Source organism: Elaeis guineensis, chromosome 9, assembly GCF_000442705.2.
Source record: "Elaeis guineensis isolate ETL-2024a chromosome 9, EG11, whole genome shotgun sequence".
NCBI lineage: Eukaryota > Viridiplantae > Streptophyta > Magnoliopsida > Arecales > Arecaceae > Elaeis > Elaeis guineensis.
In genome coordinates this window covers 93550559-93568419 of record NC_026001.2, presented here as the reverse complement: position 1 = coordinate 93568419, position 17861 = coordinate 93550559, and the positions used below count along the sequence as shown (strand labels likewise).

General features: G+C 37.5%; 2 protein-coding genes across 2 annotated transcripts; one reads left to right on the top strand and one right to left on the bottom strand.

Annotated features, from left to right (window-relative positions):
- Window positions 1-1588: 1588 nt before the first annotated feature.
- LOC105051020 (uncharacterized) lies at window positions 1589-7435 on the bottom strand. The gene is made up of 10 exons (XM_010931280.4): window positions 7058-7435; window positions 6872-6943; window positions 4614-4693; window positions 4293-4392; window positions 4156-4209; window positions 3952-4029; window positions 3380-3477; window positions 3227-3284; window positions 2277-2398; window positions 1589-1843 (listed from the first exon to the last, which is right to left on the bottom strand). The coding sequence occupies exons 1-10, from the start codon at window positions 7418-7420 to the stop codon at window positions 1699-1701; spliced, it is 1170 nt and encodes a 389-aa protein (XP_010929582.1). The 5' UTR covers window positions 7421-7435; the 3' UTR covers window positions 1589-1698.
- Window positions 7436-8010: 575 nt separating this feature from the next.
- On the top strand, window positions 8011-16511 carry LOC105051019 (uncharacterized). Its single transcript, XM_010931279.4, has 2 exons — window positions 8011-8805; window positions 15611-16511. Exons 1-2 carry the CDS (start codon window positions 8129-8131, stop codon window positions 16242-16244), a joined length of 1311 nt encoding a protein of 436 aa, XP_010929581.2. The 5' UTR covers window positions 8011-8128; the 3' UTR covers window positions 16245-16511.
- The last annotated feature ends 1350 nt before the right edge of the window (window positions 16512-17861 follow it).

Genomic DNA, 17861 nt, shown 5'->3' with positions numbered 1-17861 from the left:
CATAAATATTTTATATACAATGTAATTATTTTTTTAATATTTGAAGATAGGATGGATGGTGTTATCTTAGTTCTTAATTATGATACAACCATGCTGCTCTCAAACAAATATACAATGGTCTCTCATCATGCATGTATAGATATCTTTTACAAAGAAATAATAAATGGTTTTAGAGCCCTGATAGGGCTTAATAAGGAAGCAAATCATTATCTCAGTTCAACGTGATAAGTATTTTTGAATTAGGTGCTGGATTCAAAGATCGGCTTGAGTGGTATTTAATATAAAGTATGGTAGTAAAAGAATGAGGTAGCTTAACTTATAATTTTCTACTAATTTAGGAGAATAATTTTAACAGATTTAAAAAAAAAAAGGAACCGAGAGGCAAAAATTAAAGAATTTAATTGATTTTTGGTGTGAAGTAGTTTAGAGATAGTAGATTAATCAAACGGCTCTGACCATTGATGTGAGACTCCCATCGTCCCATTCAAAAAAAAAAAAAAAAAAAAAAAAAATATATATATATATATATATTTTAATTCAAAAAAAATATATATATATAAATAGATAGATATATAGATAGATAGATAGCAGTGATTTATACGTCATATTCTTTTTGATATGGTTGTGTATCCACTTGCCCATGTTGGAAGCTCCAAGATTTGCATGAATCCATCATCATATCCCTAGCCCTTGTTGGAAGCTCCAAGATTTTCACAAATCCATCATCATATCAAGTTCAAGCATACACATTGGATCCCAAATCTCCGCTTTCGATGATGAGAGCACACCCCCTTCCCTCCTGCAAGGGAAGTGCGAGACAGCAGTTCCCTTTCTGCCCATGGCTGCTTAGGCTGAAGCCTCTAGCCATGGTGTTGCAGACAAATGTTGATGGCTTGGGTATTTCCTTGAGAACTTTACTAGCATAGTCCAGGTGGACTAAGTTCACTAGATATTTGATCAGCTTGGCAAGGGAGATGTGGGTCACATCAGATAGGAATTTGATGATTTGGGTGTAGATTTTCTGAAATTCTTTCAGATGCATGCATATTTTGTATCACTACTATTGAATATAATAAATGTTATCAAGATTCAGCTTTAGAGATTTTGTCACAAGGCAATCTTAGGTTAAAGATGGTCTGCTGTACCTCCCAAGTGAAACTATTTTTACTTCGCCTCCTCCAGTGAGCTTGCGCATTTGTCACATTACCTTCTGGTTATTTTCATCGTTGGCCAAAGCATTTTTTGATTATTAAGGGAATGATTAAAGGAGGTATTCGCAAACTAATCGTTCTTTTGCAGTTCATGATAGCAATTGCTTCAGCTTGTTATCTTGCATTTTTTTTTCTCAATATATTGTTGTTTTCACATGTTTAAAATTCTACTTATACCAAATATCCCTCCTAATTTTTGGTAATAATTACTTCAATTTTGTTTCAATGGTTCCAACTTCCAGTGAATCTTACACTTTGCCTATGAATTCCAGATTCTCTGCTAGCCCAATTAGTTGCTGAGACAACTTATGACTGGCTGCCAAGGTAAGAACTAATAACTGGTGTCAATGAGGTGCTATTCTTGCATCAAAGAACCATTCTCAAACTCCATTGCAATACATGCTTCTTATTAAATTTGAGGTCCAGAGGATTGGCCTAAACCAACAAAACACTGTGTCCATTACAGGCAAGCTTCCTACTGATCTTTCTAGGAGTGTTGGAAGAGTTGCATTGCTGTTCTGCCCATTATCCACTCCAAATCAGATGATGAAACATGCATCTGACTTGCAATAAGAGAGACAGCCTCCTTTGCCTCCTTATAGCCGCACTCCGGAACCACGTAGGGGAAATCACTGCACCAATATATACATGAAAGTGAATGATCTAGTGAAAATGAAAAGAGTTCTAAACCATAGAGTTTCTGATTTTAGCCTGTCTGGATGTATTAATCATCACAGAATTCTGTTCATGGGTGAAGGCTAAAGCAAGACTAGATGTTATAGGGAAACATGTTGTTTAATCCTAAAATAATTAAAACATGAAACTGAAAACTTGTAATTTAAGCAGGATTTCTGGATCCATTATTTTCGCCTCATTTCCCTTTATTATCCCTTTTTAGTTTTGCAACTAAATATCTCCAACTAAGAAATGTAGTATCTGAAAATTTTGAAACATTAAATTAAGGAAAAATAAATTAGTAACACGGAGGAGAGCTTCAAATGTCGCCTGCACGATCTAATCAACAATACAAACTACAAACTTAGGTCCTACGAGCAATGGAAGTACCTTCCCCACATGACACGATTGGCCCCATAGCTGGAGATCGCTTGGGAAAGAAGTTCTCCAGTATCTTCATATGGATATGGTTTCCTTGACAAGCGGAAGAGGGCACTGAACTTCACGTAAACCTGTGGAAAACAAAGAACATATGTACGAATTTTGTAAAAAGAAAAAAATTATAAGTTTATGGAAGAAGCTTATGAAGGTCAGTTCAGGTGGTTTGAGAGCATGAGGTGAAAAAATACAAGGAGTACCTAAATTATGTCGAATAGGAAGCTAGGCTCATTGGAAAAGCATAGTTTGAGAACTATGATAAAAACAAAGAATTTGAGAGAAGAAAATTTTAGATCAAGGTTATTTAGAGGAACAAGATAACAATTGTAAGTGTCAGTCATTACTGTGAAGCTATTCAGCAATTGCTGTGGCCTTTACTCCATTTCATTTTCCTTTCTTTCCTGTTCCTTGTTTTCTTCTTTAACTGGGGACATTTTAGAAATCATGACATTAGTTGACTTAGACCTAATTTAGTAGTATTCTAAAAATGAGACAGTTTATTCTTCTAATGGCTCCACAACAAACTGAACTGTGTTTTGAGGATAAAATTGTGCCTATGACGCTCATCGCTTGATTATTGTTTATCTAAAAGTAAGGAGGCATCACATCTTCACTTCATGTAGGATTTACATGCACTATTACCACATCTTGAGTAGTTTATTATGCTTTGAAATCTAACAGAGTGCAACTACATCTATGCCAATACCGATATCCTATCTCAGAAAAGGAATGCATAGGAGATTAGTCAATATCTTTGATAAAAAAAAAAGCATAGAATTTGAAGTTAATATCACTGAGTGAGATACTGCATATGCTACAGCAATAAGCAGAGGTAACCACTTACTAATCTTCAAACATGAGTGCAGGCCTTTTTGTTTTTTCAGAAAGATTCAAAGCATTACCTGTGGGAATCTGGAAAAATTCAGCAGTGCAGAGAAGGTTTCTTGTTCCTCATCGTTTCTGTTAGATAACATATGCCATTTAAAAAAGCACTTATAAAAATATTAATAATTGAAGATCAATTATATCTAGAAAATTTACAAACATGAGCTTACACTGGTGGTTTGCAGAAAGCCATGTGATCAAGTAACACAACGGTTGAAGGGTAGGTTGTGCATAGCTCCTCTATTTCTGAAATGTGTAAACTAAGACCCTGCAGAAAAACTTCATAACATGAAGAACCATCATAATGGTACTTTATATTTTGGATTAATCTGATGGATTCAGTTTAAATTAAAGCATTTGAAAAATTGGACTTTATCAGTGAAGTAGGTACTGCAACAGGTTCCACCACCAGAATTCGAACATACCAACCTTCCTCAAATAGTTGCTTGGTAAAGTTAGAGTTATTGCAAAATAAAACCACACACAAATGCAAAAAATTGGTGATTACAGATGGATGGTATTGGTTGCTGCAGGAATCCTAGAATCAGATAGTAATAATTCAAAGTTATTTAACAATATAATGACTTCATATATCATTTTAAAGAAAGATATCTGCATATTTTTATCATTTTCTGCTTGCACATTGAGATCTATAAGAATGTAATTGAAAACTGTCACCTTTGATTGCCCATGCACAAACTAGAAACTAGAAGGTATAAGAAAAATGAGTATGTAATACTACCTTCATACACATAATTCCAACTGGAATACCAAGCTCTCCTGCTTTCGAGAACATTGCTTTACCAAGATCATTTGTCATCTGGCGAGATCAGGAGAATTAGTTTGCTGCTACAATTGAGAGAGGGTATGGTCCAAATTAAATGGACATTGAGGTGCACTGGGGCTCAATGTCATGCCAAATAACCTAAAGGAAGAAGTCAGATACCTTTTGACCAGAAGGCCACAAATATGGGTTGAATCGAACAGCACGATATCCATCCTAGTGAAGAGAAAAACCAGACAGTCAATGAACATTCTGGTTTCAATTCTGTGATAATGAAAAGGTAAAATTTCCTCCATGACCTTCAAAACTAAATCTTCTAGCTGCTTAAGCCCACTTCCATCTTCTGCGGGATTTGCAAGACAACAACCAATGAATTTTGATGGCTGCCTCTTCAAAACACTATCAGATCAAAACATATATGATGAGGCAAATGGAGTACAAGAGGAGAATGCCTTCCTGTTAGTAAGGTAATAGATGGGAAAAGAATATTGGCTAAAGAACAATAAATCTGAAAGAATTTTAAATCAAATGAAATAAGCTATTCAATTTACGAGATTACATGATTATGAATAGAATAAACAGTAATAGAATTTAGCTGCATCTGAGAATGAGGTACTAACCTAGTTACCAAAGAATGGTCGAACATATGATTTATGGGCTGCACGATGAGAGCACAATCCACTCCTGCTTCTGACATACACTGAAGGAAAAAAGAGAGGAAAAACAATATGATTCTGTTGTTTGGTATTACTGCAAATACTGCATTTGTGTGTATCAATGCATTATCATGTGCATGAATAGAAATGAGATGCAAGTACAAGATGCAGAAAATTTGTTATCAAAAAAACATATAATAAGATAGGCATCTTGTCGGGAATGTTATGCAGATACCAGGGTACAAGGGAAAACAAACACATGATAGTGTAAATCATAAAGTGTGTATGCACATTGTCCCCTACACAAGAAACAAAAATTGAAAAGAGAAAAATACCCCCAAGAACTAAAAGACTAAATCCCATAAAAAACTAGATTGTGTTCCCACCTGCATTCCCTTAAGGGATTTTAAAATATTACCATTTTCTGTTTCTTGCCCATATCTATGTTATGTTGCATGGATGCAAACACTTTGGCTGGTAATGTTTGAGGTCTCATAAAAAAATGAGACACCACGTCTACCTACACCATCACTCATTATTACTCATATGTATCAACAACTTCTTTTCTTAAAATAAAGGTGGTAGTCCTATTCATGTAGTCATATAGTTTCCAAATCCTCCTTGTACACACAAAGCTGAAGATAGTTCTGCCATGAATAACATGAAGGGCTTCATGAATTATTCTCAGCCTATCTAAAAGTAGTCTACCTTCTGAGAAGATCCCTATGTAAAAGGAAGTATGAAGATTAGATTTGTTTCAGTTTCTCTCTCATTATAATTAGAATTTTTTCATGACTAAACTCACTATGATGTCCTGGCACCAGACCTTTTGAGACTGCAGGAAATTATAGCCATAGTTCCACTTGCTTTATCCACTTCTATTTTGAAATCATTCTGCTCCAAAAAGAGGTATTTCTTTGATTACTTCTTACAAACATTACCAATGAATCTTTATATGACATATGCATTATTTAACAGGATAAGTGACAAAGATCAAAGATCTGCTACTCGTTATATGCAGTCTGTAAGCAAGAACCCATGAGTTTGAGGTTCTAAAAATAGGTGAATCTCTTTAATGGTTACCATCTTACCCAGAAGACCTGTTTACTTTCAGTCTTGATGAACAAGTTGTCGTTAGTGAATGAATTACTTTTGAACAGTTAGTAAGAATGAGAAAAGAAAGTCGGCCCCTCCCCCCATTAATCAAGGACATATACAAAAGGTAAAGGGTGCTAGTCATCTCCTAGAAATCAACTTCCCACATAACCTCTCCTGCAAGAACTCCCCATTTCTTAGAATAAATTCCATCAATTAGCATGAGAACTTGAGAAGGGTGACCTGTAAAGCCTAAATTGTGATTAGATCTCAAGCATTTTATACATATAATATCTATCTAAGAAGACCGTAAACATGCTCAGGCCTCTGCGGTAAAAGAAGAGAATGGCATAATTTACATCTTATTTAAACCAAGCGTCTAAGCATCAAGTGTTGGTTTGCCAGTAAAGTGTGGATCTTCGAGACATTTTTGTCCTTTGATGGAGCTATAGTACAAAACATGTTGAAGAAAATATAAACCCTTTCAGATGACGAGAGAATAAAGAGCATCATCAAGAACTTTAAGACTCCTTGCTCTGCACCATATATAGAAATTTCAACATCTGATATGTTTATTATGCGTTATATCCCACAACATCCCAGAGATTCAAAGAAAAGAATTCACCTGATAACTCAGGCAAGGTCCACTATGGCGAAAAAGACTAAATTAATGCCTAGAAATCCTCAGGCAACCATGTAATTTTAAAGGGTTTTCACTAAATGTTTGGTTAACCTCACAAAATGTCCATGTGTCCAAATATATGTGGTCAAAGGTGCCTTTAGATGAACTTCCAAACGAAACACACTCCTATAATTACCAAAGCGATCTTTATGTGGGAATTTGCTCTAATATCTGATGATCTTCATGTAATCATCTAAAAAAATATACATATAGACAACTTTTGATTGCCTTGAGAAATTAGTGAATGAAAACAACCAAGGAAAAAACCAACACAGAGAAATAGGAACACCCAAAAGGCGTTTACATGAATTATGCAACAATTACCTCCACAGTATCGCTAAAAAAGAGGCTTTTTTAGGCTAGAAATTGTTCAATTGCGTAACAATTATTCCTCACAAAATTACAAAACCAAAAATTTAACAAAACTGAATAAAATTTTAACTACCTTGAGCAAGAAATCAAGGTCTCCAGGGATCGAAGGCTCCTGGCCCGGAAAATAAGGATACTTCTCTGCAGCCTAATTAAAAAAAAGAAACATATGAAAAACATACCGAAAAAAGAAACGAGAAGCGAAAATGAGCACTCTCTAGTCGCTACACGTTGGGACATTTGAGAGATTATACGGCATCACCTCTTGGGGAGAAGCCCAGACATGGAGATGGGAGTCCACAACCTTCAGAGGAGAGGAAGAAGGAGTAATAGATTGGGACGAGGAGTGTACGGCTTTGGAAGCCATTCTTATGGTGGGTGAGAGCTTCTTGGAGGAGAAGAGGAGTGTCTGTGAGATAAACCAGGAAGTGGCAGCAACGGCCATAGGAGTCCTCCATGCGACGTTACCTGTACTCTCTGGAGAAATTATTGCCTGGACCACGCCCAGGTAGACCACCCAAATCCCATGGTGGATAACACGCCACATTAACCCTGGCATTCCTGTTAGTTCCCCTCCCGCTGAGACCTGCACTTGGTGGACCGTGATCCACTGTAGACCGTCCATCTCATGGACCCACGTGCTTGTAAGTTGGACTGCATCCATTATTTGAACCGCCCGTGGAGGACCTACTTGTTTATGCATAAATATTATAAAAAAAATTGGTCAACTTCGACGCAGACTAACTTACTGGTGTTATCATTTTTTTAAGATGAATAAATTAATTTTATATTTAATATTTATTTATTAAATTTAAAAAAATATTTAAAATGATTAAATTATTTTTTTATCCATCAATAAATATTTAATTTTATTTTTAAAATATCATATTCTCATGGCCAATAATTCAGTTATTCATTTTTTTTTCAAATCTAAATAATATAAAAAATATTTTTATAAATAAATTTTTATAATATATTCAAAAAAATAATATTAAAAAAATATAGATAACCGAATTTAAAATCATCCTTTTATATATAAAAGAATATAAATAAATATTTTTTTATTTAAATATTATTTAAAAAATATAGATTCCGATAAACTAAAAAAAAAAAATCCAAAAGATCGGAGCTTTGTGCAGTAGCTCCTTGGGCTCAGCCCAGTTTTCCCAATAGATCTAGATGGACCGAGCCAGTGTTCCACCCACGCGGTGCTTCCGCAGAAGGGGAATGGCACCATAAATCCCACCCATCCCTGGATTCCATTCTAAAAGCACCAACAATGGCCGACTACAAATAGAGAGGAAAGAAAAAATAGAGAGAGGAAGACGAAAGAATGGAGGAAGGGAACAGCAATAGCAACAACAATCCGATCGCGCAGCAGCACCAGCAGCTCCTCCAGCAGCAACTCTTCTTGATGCAGCAGTACCAACAACACCACCAACACCAGCTCCAACAACAGCAGCAGCAGCAGCAGCAGCAGATGCCACAATCCCATCCCATCCAAGCCCAGCAGCAGCCATCGAGCACTTCTCAGCAACCACCGCTTAGCCTCCTGCAGCAGCAGCAGCAGGCCATCTCTCGCTTCCCCTCCAACATCGATGCCCATCTCCGGGCCCCCGGCCTCCGCTCCCTCCAATTCCGACCCCCGACTATCAATTCCCTTTCGCATCCTCAGCAGCCGCAGCCGCAGCCGCAGCCGCAGCCGCCGCCGCCGCCGCCGCAGCAGCAGCAGCAACAGCAGGCGCAGCAGCATCATCAGCAGCCGGCGTCTTTGATTTCGAATCTCCATCATGCCCAGCAGCCCCAATCACAGCAGCAGCAGCAGCAGCAGCCGCCGCCACCGCCTCAGCAAGCGAGGGCGGGGATTGGGATGGGGATGGGGATGGGGATTGCGGGGAGGACGCCGGCGGCGAGTCCGGTGGAGGTGGAGATGGCGCAGCAGGACGCCATGAAGGTCTGCAACCCGGACATCAAGCGCCCCTTCGCTTCCATCGAGGACGCCGTCCTCAGGTGCGCTTCTTTCGCTCTTTCTCAAATCTTATACCGGATTTATAGGATCGCGTGATGCTGTTCTTGATCTGATTGATGGACGAGGATTAGGGTTTGTTTTGCTTCTCTGAGATAACTATGCAAAGACTAGGGTTAGGGTTTTTAGGGTTATGCTATTGGTTGTTCTTGGATTTTAGAAAATGTGGAATCTGCTATTTGGTTTTGTCTCAAGTTGGTTCGTGGTCTTGAGCACTTGGATAGGTGGGAGGATACATTTATGTCATTGCGAGTACGGATGGAAGAATTAATTCTTCCATGTGATACAGAATTAAAAAAGTCAAATATTGGCAGCTTATGGGAAAAGGGGCAAATTTTAATCATCATATGAGAAGAACAATTGAAACTCACCGTGATATCTTTTTTAGTTTTCCTGTTATGATTGTGATGCATCATTTGCTTGCGAAAAATATGAAATAGAAATTTTATTATCAAACAGCTAAGACTTTTTATTTCATTTTGTGTACCGTCAATATGAAATTCGTATTTTTGTTCTTGAAATGAGAAGATTAGTTATTCGCTCTATATTGATCATAAAACAATGTTCATGGTTACTCCAGGTTCTACATTACTAACTCTCCCAACATAAATCCAAGTGGATCTTGATCATGTGTATATGTATAACTTTCATATTTTCTTTCTCATCTGAATGTGCTAGTTGATGAGCTTGATCTTGTTGCTCCACTCTTATGTTTGGCTTTCTAGTTAATTTGATTAATATGAAGTTTCTTTTATACTGCCACCATCGATCATGAGGCTACAAATTTTAATTTACCTGTAATCATTGTCCTAGAGACACTCTTTCCATTATTTTCTCATTCCTAACAAGGTACACATAATCTGGCTTTTTATGGTGGGTGTGTCCTTCTCTGCCAAAAATACTTCTTTATGATCTTCTCTATTTAGGATCTCTCTTGGTCTTGGTGCAGTTCTTAATAATCTTGGACAATAAAAGAGAAGATAGAGATGCCCACCTGAAGAAGTGAGTGTTTACTCTTGAAGCTTCTTTCTTGTATGCAACTTCTTTCTGGCGACAATAAATAGAGTACTCTTTCTTGGGATGATATTCTCTAGGACTACCAACACCTGTTACATCATATAACACTAGAGCAACTAGGTCTGCAGGAAAATTGGAGTCTGAATCCTGGCGGACTCAAGAGAAATGCCATATCTCACAATGCAGTCAGCTGGATGTGCTCTTAGAAAACATGGTTGATGGAGGCCTCCTGTAGCTGATATAGCATAGCTTTTGTGGGCAATAGACAGGAGTTATAAGTCAATGAGGGTCCGCTCTGTAGCCAAGTGATAACAGTATTAGAATGCCTCTCTATGTATAGTTTAGTTGGTTGGCATATAGCACATATGAGATACATATCCTTGCTATATACAATTCAACAAAAGGGATCATAAACCTCAAGAGAGGCATACATGCAGAAGCTAAGAGGGGGACCTCCCCATCATATACCAGAAATCCAGCTGCTGCCATATCTGGTGCTCTATGAGCTCCATCAAAGTTGATTTTCAGACAGCCTGATGGAGGGAGTGACCATTGAACTAGTACAGGATGAATAAGATTATGAGAAGTGAGCCATGTTATTCACCCTTGGTTGCTGTCAGCAATACATCCAAATCGTGAACATGCAAATATTCCTTGGCGTTGAATAATACTGACCTGAATAATCTGTCTACTGACGACCTGGATCTGTGGAAGATAATCTTGTTACGAGCTTCCCACAGCAGCCACAAAACAAAAACAATCTCAATATATTCCACCTTTTCAATGGGATCAGAAGTAGAGCCATAAAGAGCTCCATCAATAAAGCATGTCACTAGATGATGAATTTCCAGTTCAATGTTCATCAAGCAGCTTCGGAATGATTTGAAGAGATAATCAATCTTGTTCACTAAGAGGATTTTGTATTAATTTAGCTCCAGTGTATTTTTTTCATGATGGTAATGCATGTGCATTGTTGTTGTTGTTGAAATCTCTTTCTGTATCATCTGGACTTCATCTGGACATCAAGGTTTCATGGCACACACTTTCTATACAACCTTAATTTTGCCACCAATTTAGAGGGTTGATGTCAGGTTGAGAGCCAGTCAAGAAAATACTCCAAAACTGGATCATACCTTGATTCTTAAGGCATCCAATCATGGGGTTATGCTCATTTTGTTACAATTAGGTATCTTCTTTTCTGAAGTTTTCATTAGGTTACAATTAGGTATCTTCTTTTCTGAAGTTTTCATTAGGTCTTTCAGTCGTAGTTATTGGTCTTTTTTTGGTCTAAAACTACCTATAAAAAAAAAAATCCTTGGTACGCCTAAGTTGCTTTCATACTTTTCCGATGTAACACTACATGTCGAGCGATATAAATTAAGGAAAAAGTTGTTTAAAAGGTCCTGACACTCGAAAAGCTGTTTTTAGAACCTATATGAGCAATGACCTTCATAAGGGTGTGCGAGTGGGGCTTGGGGATGCATAATAGAGATTCTAGAACTTGTGGTTAGTAGGTTTAATTGTGTAACTCTAAGATTTTGAGAAGCTATAAACGGATGTGCCCGTGGTAAAATGTTTCTTGGCAGCAGTTATCTTTTCAAATTCGATGCTTAAATGGGCTAAGACAGAATTGGAAGGGGAAAACAGCGATTAGGTTTTCTATTTTTTGGGCTGTGAAAGGTCTAGTAGTTTTCTACGGGTTAAGTTGATGGTCCTTCTGCTATCATATGCTGTGGAAAAATCTGATCATGATTTATAATAGAAGAAAAGATACAAGCAGAAGAAAACAGGGGAAATACTTTAAGTAGGTAGGAATAACTTGTTTCGGTCTTGCATTTTGTTTCTCAAAGTTTCTCTGTCCTTTCAACAGCTAGCCCTCCTTACAATGAAAGGCCAACCAATCTATTTGTTTTTGTCCTTTCAAAGCTTTGAGTAGAAAATAAGAGCAAAAAACAGCTCAGTTTCTCTAAAATTCAAAGCACCATTATTTGATGATAAATGGACAGACAAATCAACTCCTAGTGGATTCCTTGTTTTTGCCACATAGGGTTCTCCTAAACCCTACTATTACCTTGGTGGTTCCACTGCCTTGACATTTAGTCATTTTCAAGATCTCTTTGAATAAGAATAATCCACTGCCTCAGTTGTCATTTCCACATTTACATTAGCTAGCATATTTCCTGCTCATTTAAATTATAACTCGATGCATTGGCTTATCATATCTTAGCCTTTTCTTTTATGCCTGACATGGTTCCTTAAACCTTCTATAACATTTGTTTTTCAACAGTGCTTAAGCGATTCATCATTTTCTTGACTACCTTTAAAACATTAAATTGCTCCAATTTGTTTTCAATACGCAAGTCACTAGGTTTTGCTATAATTATCTATGCAACAGTGGCATGCTTGCTTCATTTTGACTCAAGTCAACATCATGAGGTATTCTCACTTTAGCAGCTTTAGCTGCTAAAACTGCTAAAGTTCCCTCGTGCACCTTAATATAATTTTGAATGAAATTTGATGTGCAAAGTTGAAAATTTGAATTTTTTATTATTTGATTTATATTTGGTGAATTTTGCTTAGCCCTTGAAGATTTAGAATTCCTTGATTTAGGATCCATATTTGGAGTAATATATGTTTAGAGTCTTATAGGTAAGTTGATTGTTAATTTGAATTTGGAAACATCATCTTGTATTTGTTTATCTATTTATAAGGATCCATGAAACCTTTTTTTTCCCCCCTAAAAAGTGATGATTTTTTGTATAATGTTTGGGTTATTATGAACGAATCGATGAATTAGTTCCTTCATAAAGATTTTTACATATCTCCGCCAATATCTGTCTTCACTTTTATCTTAAACTTCTTTTTCTTCCATTTATCTCTCTCTTCCTCCTTTAAACTTTCCTCAAACTGATCTGCTTGTTGCAATTTTCCACGGTTTACAGTAGCAACCAGTGATAAAATTTCAAATCTGAACATACTTGTCCGCAGAGATGCATGATAATTGTTGTTCAATAGTAGAAGTGTGATTTGCATTTATTGTTAATATCTTTTGTTCCATATGTTGCACGGAATTTGAGGCTGACATCTGAGATCTGCACCTCATACTTCCCTTCCCCCCAATAAGAATTCTATTCTCTCTTGGAAATTTTAACAATACATGCTTGATTTTTTTTTTTTAAATGTTGGAGATGGACCCAGGTGCTCTTTTGGTTTTGTGAATCATATTTTGTGCCACATGGAAAGGTGTTAATATTGAGTCCAGATTCATGTGTGTGAGTGATTTAAAGCTCTTATGCAGAGTTTTGGGGAGTGACAAGTTAAGTTTTAATATATTTGAACATCTTTCCACTGGATTGGGCCCACTTCCAGTCATGATTCTGAATTCAAACTTTAGATTTTTAATAAATTTTATTTCCCTCTTTAGGTTTGCTCTTTGTCAGTTCTACCTGAGGACCTGCGCATGCATGTATTGGCAATTATTCATGTTCAAGCACCTTCTGTGCGGCTAGCTTGCGTATAGGTACTTGAACCTACGTGAGCAGCCAGGAGCCCTAAACATAAGCAGCCACTTAGGCAGCTTGTGTCTACCTCTTAAAGAACCACCAGATTATGACAATCATGAATTTTTCTAATTGTTATATGACTTTTAAAGCACTTTAAAATTTACTTTACTAGGATGTTCTTGTGTGTGCATTATTTCGTGTGCTTGTCTATTTGTATGAGCTTGTTCCACCAACAAGCATAATTTGATGGATATTGGCTAATTATAATTTGAGAAAAAATGAGCTTTTAGATTCTGTATTTTATGAGGTAAGCAAGATATTTCCATTAGATGCTGCTTTACATGCCTGAGGCCATGATGTCTTAACTGCTAATTCCTTTTGTGGCATATTTAGTATCTTCCACCCTTGCAGGCCTTGCGTCACTCTTTCTTTTGGCTGATTTTCTATTTTTTATTGTGCTATATAATGGTATAAATTTAGGGAAAATTTTCCTAGTAGAGATACTAGTCTATGTGGCATCCAGTGCAGAGTATTAACTTAATGCCAAAAGATTGAGGTGGAGCTCTTTCAAAATTAATTTGCATTGGTTATAATGTTGCACAGACGTTTCCAACATGCTACATAATTCTTGTGTTTTTATCCAACCAAAAGGCTGAAAAGATTGTTATCTGAAAAATAAGTTAATGAAGAAGAGGAAAACATGAGCTTCTGTAGTTTCTTTTTCTAGGTTACCTCATATATATAAAGGGTCAGCATTAAGAATACATGCTTACATAAAGCCATTGTCCAAAAATGCCAAAAATAGCCAAGGACTGGAACAAAATTTTAAAAGCCCTGCAGCAACCATGAATGGTCACTAGAATATAGCCTCATGACTATGACCTACAGTAGTCAAAAACATGTTAAATACCTATAGGTGACTGTTAGGATGCCCAATATGTATGTATAAAGATAAAAATTAAAAAATTAATGGAGGTTCCTGGTTGGGGAGGTCCAGGCAGATGATGTTGGCACACCATAGGTGCCTAACTCAAACTCTGCAAGGCTTTGCTTGGCTTGGCTCGGCTCATCTTGATAAGCTCATAGTTATAGATTTCTTTTCTTTGCTAGCCTTAGTTGCTTTACTCCATTTCCATGTTTACATGGCTGATGTTTATTTCAGTTCTTTCATTGGACTGTACATTAGTTGTGAGTTGGATAAAACATTTCGTGTTTTCCTTTGACTTCCAAAACCAAATGCCAAAGATTCTGAATGAGAAGGAAGTCAGTCCTATCAATGGAAAATAAATTGTTTAAATATCATGCCCATGACAGTCTGCATTGGCACATCAGACACAAAAAATCAACATCAAGTAGTGCAATCATCTATGTCCTCATCATGTGTGGTGTTTTATCAGATCTGTCTAATGTGCAGTTACCTGCTGCAAGGAATCTGGTACATCTTTCCTTGCTACAATTTAGAATGCCCTGGCCCTTCTGTTTTACTTGCAAATATCTTTGCCGAATAAATTGGAAATTGGATAAGCAACCCTGTTTTTGGTGAGCTCCGCAAAAGATATTAACATTCAGTGCTTACCTTATTTCTGCATCGTGATTATGGTAAACTAATTTGCATGGAATGCACATTGACAGAAATTTGCGGTCTTCATGCTAGCTCATCACATGCTATCTGAGTCTCTCCATGTTCATATGGAGCAGATTAAGCATTGGAAGAAAGTAGTTTGTTTTGCATTTAACAATTAATCCTTTTAACCATAAGGTTTGGCTGACAGCAGGAACAATATATTTGTGTTACCTCTACTCAATGTTATGGGGATTGCTTAAGGTGATTTAAAATTTTGGAGGGGGTCCAAGCATGTATACAAGTATATTAAGAGAATAAACCAAGGGTGGTAGCAAAGTGGTGGATTGCCGAAGTGAATTTGTTCTAATAACATATAAGGTACATCTATTGTTTGCAGCCAATCAATGAGTTAATCCTTCTTTTCTGTAACTTTCTTCAAAGATTCCCATGTTTGACAAGAACTGCGAGGGAAAGGAATTATCTGGTTCTAGATGTCTATAAAGGATAATTGTGATTGCCTGAGACTTACATTGCTTGCACTTGTACTGTATTAAGTTTGTTTTTCATGCTGATACTGCTTTGCGTTTCTATTTTGATATTTTTGACCGGTAGCATGCAGCTCTTCTTGATAGTAGCACCTACTATCTGTAAAATAGCTTTCTTACATCTTATTTTCTCTTTTTCAATCTCATGCAACCATTTCAGGCTATTGCCATATCATGTGGTGTCTGATTACGAGGCTGAAGAAGATGACAGGATTCTTGACAGCGACACCACTGGTCAGATTCCTTCTCGGCTTCAGCAGTGGGACCACAACATCCTTTCCAAGATTGCAGAGTTCACCAGTACCTTCGAGAAACAAGTCCTTGCCTTCAACATTATGTCGAGGAAGAGGGCCCTTGGAGAATTTAGGTCAGAGGAGAGACTCATGATAGAACAGGCTCTACTGCAAGAGGAGAAGCAAGCATTGCTGGAGATAAGGGCGGAGATTGAGTCCAGAGAGAAGGCTGGCAGGGAAGCAGCAGAGGCTAAGATGCGGATGGCAATGGCTCAAGCTGAGCATGCTCGGGCAGAGGCTCAAGCCCATGCCGACATGATTGCTCGTGCTCCAATGAAGGCAAGTGCTGCTGCATCCCAGGGTGATGAGGGTTCTGGCCATGACATGGGTCAGGAACCGGGGGGGAACATGGAAGAGATTCATGGGTGGGGAAATGCTCAAAGAGATGATGAAGATCCATCAGAAGATTTTCTGAATGATGAGAATGAGCCTGAGGATGGAGAGACAGGGATGCAGAATGAATGGCGAGAAGTTGGGGAATTGGATCTGAACACCAGGTGATATCACTATGTTGAAGATGGCTTCTGTGCTATCCTAGAAAATCCAAAAGCGTTTCCTGTTTTTGTTGTTCACAGAGGTGCAAGGTGGTCAGCACTTTCTTCAAGCTTATCATAAGCACAAAATTTCGGATGTCGTGTATTTGCTGTCTATGACATTGGATTTGTCTAGCGAACATTTGTTGCAATGCCAAGGAAAAACCAACAGCTTTTTTTGCCTGTAAAGGTAGCAAACTATCAGAATGCAAATGTGCCTCAAAAAATGCTTTAATTTGTTGCCTTTGATTAGCAGCTATTTTGAGCTTACAATACGAATTTGGATCAGTATGGCTGATAAGACTGAGCAAGGTTGCACCTTGTCCGTCTGTTCATAATCAAATTTACCTGTTATGATGCAATCAGGTTGCATGTTTTCTTGGGCAATATTGGCAGAAAAAAGGTGTACAGTATTGTTGTGTGATATCGTTTTAGGAGTGCCTCATCTTTTTTTCTCTTACATCTTGCCCTGTTGAGCATTTGTTTCATCTTTGTTCCTGAGGACCTCCCACGTCAGCCGTTTAAGGTTGTTTCTGGCAGCTGGGAACAACATTGTTGCTTTTATTAGACTATGTTGTTTGCTGCACCATAGAGTGCACTCCCTGCCTTGTGATGTATATGATGTGGGAGCAGATCAAAAGCATCTGAATGATCTCATGTTTTTCCTCCCGACTTTGGAATTTCTGACCGCAAAAGAGATTGTGAAACGGGGGTGTTTCCTCTCCTACAATCACAAAATTACTGCTGATATTGGGTGTCATTCTGGTAAATTGTGTATTATGGTAGAATCTTGTCATCGGTGAGGTCTGATCTACCCTGGACAATTTGTAGGACAAAGGTGTAATCGATCAGTCATCTCTTTGTTTTCATTTCGACTAATACCATAAAATATTGATTTGCTATTTATTTCCTATTTTACTTGGGCGTTGGTTTCCATTGAAAAATTTTAGTTGTCAATGCTCTGAATACGTCTCACCTGATAGACCTCAAGTCATTGTATCCATGATCTGTTTCATTCCGGAATTTGTTTTCTTAGAAGTAGAGAGACTCTTCATTCTGCCTCTACCACATTCTTCTCAATGTTATGTTGTGGCAGGCACGTCCCACCTCATCTCTCCAGTGGAGATTTTTTTTTAAAAAATACTTCTCACCTTCTTATCTTTGTTATTTTTACTTTTTAAATTTTGTGGGTACAAGAGAAGAACCACCTAGGGGAGATATCAATGTTTCTAAGAAATCTGCTTCCAAGTCTCAAATCCATGACCTGCTCCATTTCGAGATGGTCTAATGTGACCAATCGCCTGCTATTCAGTTGGCAAGTCGTTGCTGGTTCTTCAACTCAACTTTCTTGCTAATTAAAACTCAACTTACATTCCAAACCGCATAATCCTTAATTCTGTGCTTGTAATCCACGCTTTGGATGTCAATGCTGTCCCCTTGGGCCCTTCCTTGCTGCCTTCTTGATTGTGCAGGCACATAAACTTATAGACCACTTCACCCTTTTTTTTTTTTTTTGGGTAGATACTAGTTGGAATGATAAGCCTATATATTCAACTTACATTACCAGTTCAGCAGTTCTTCTATA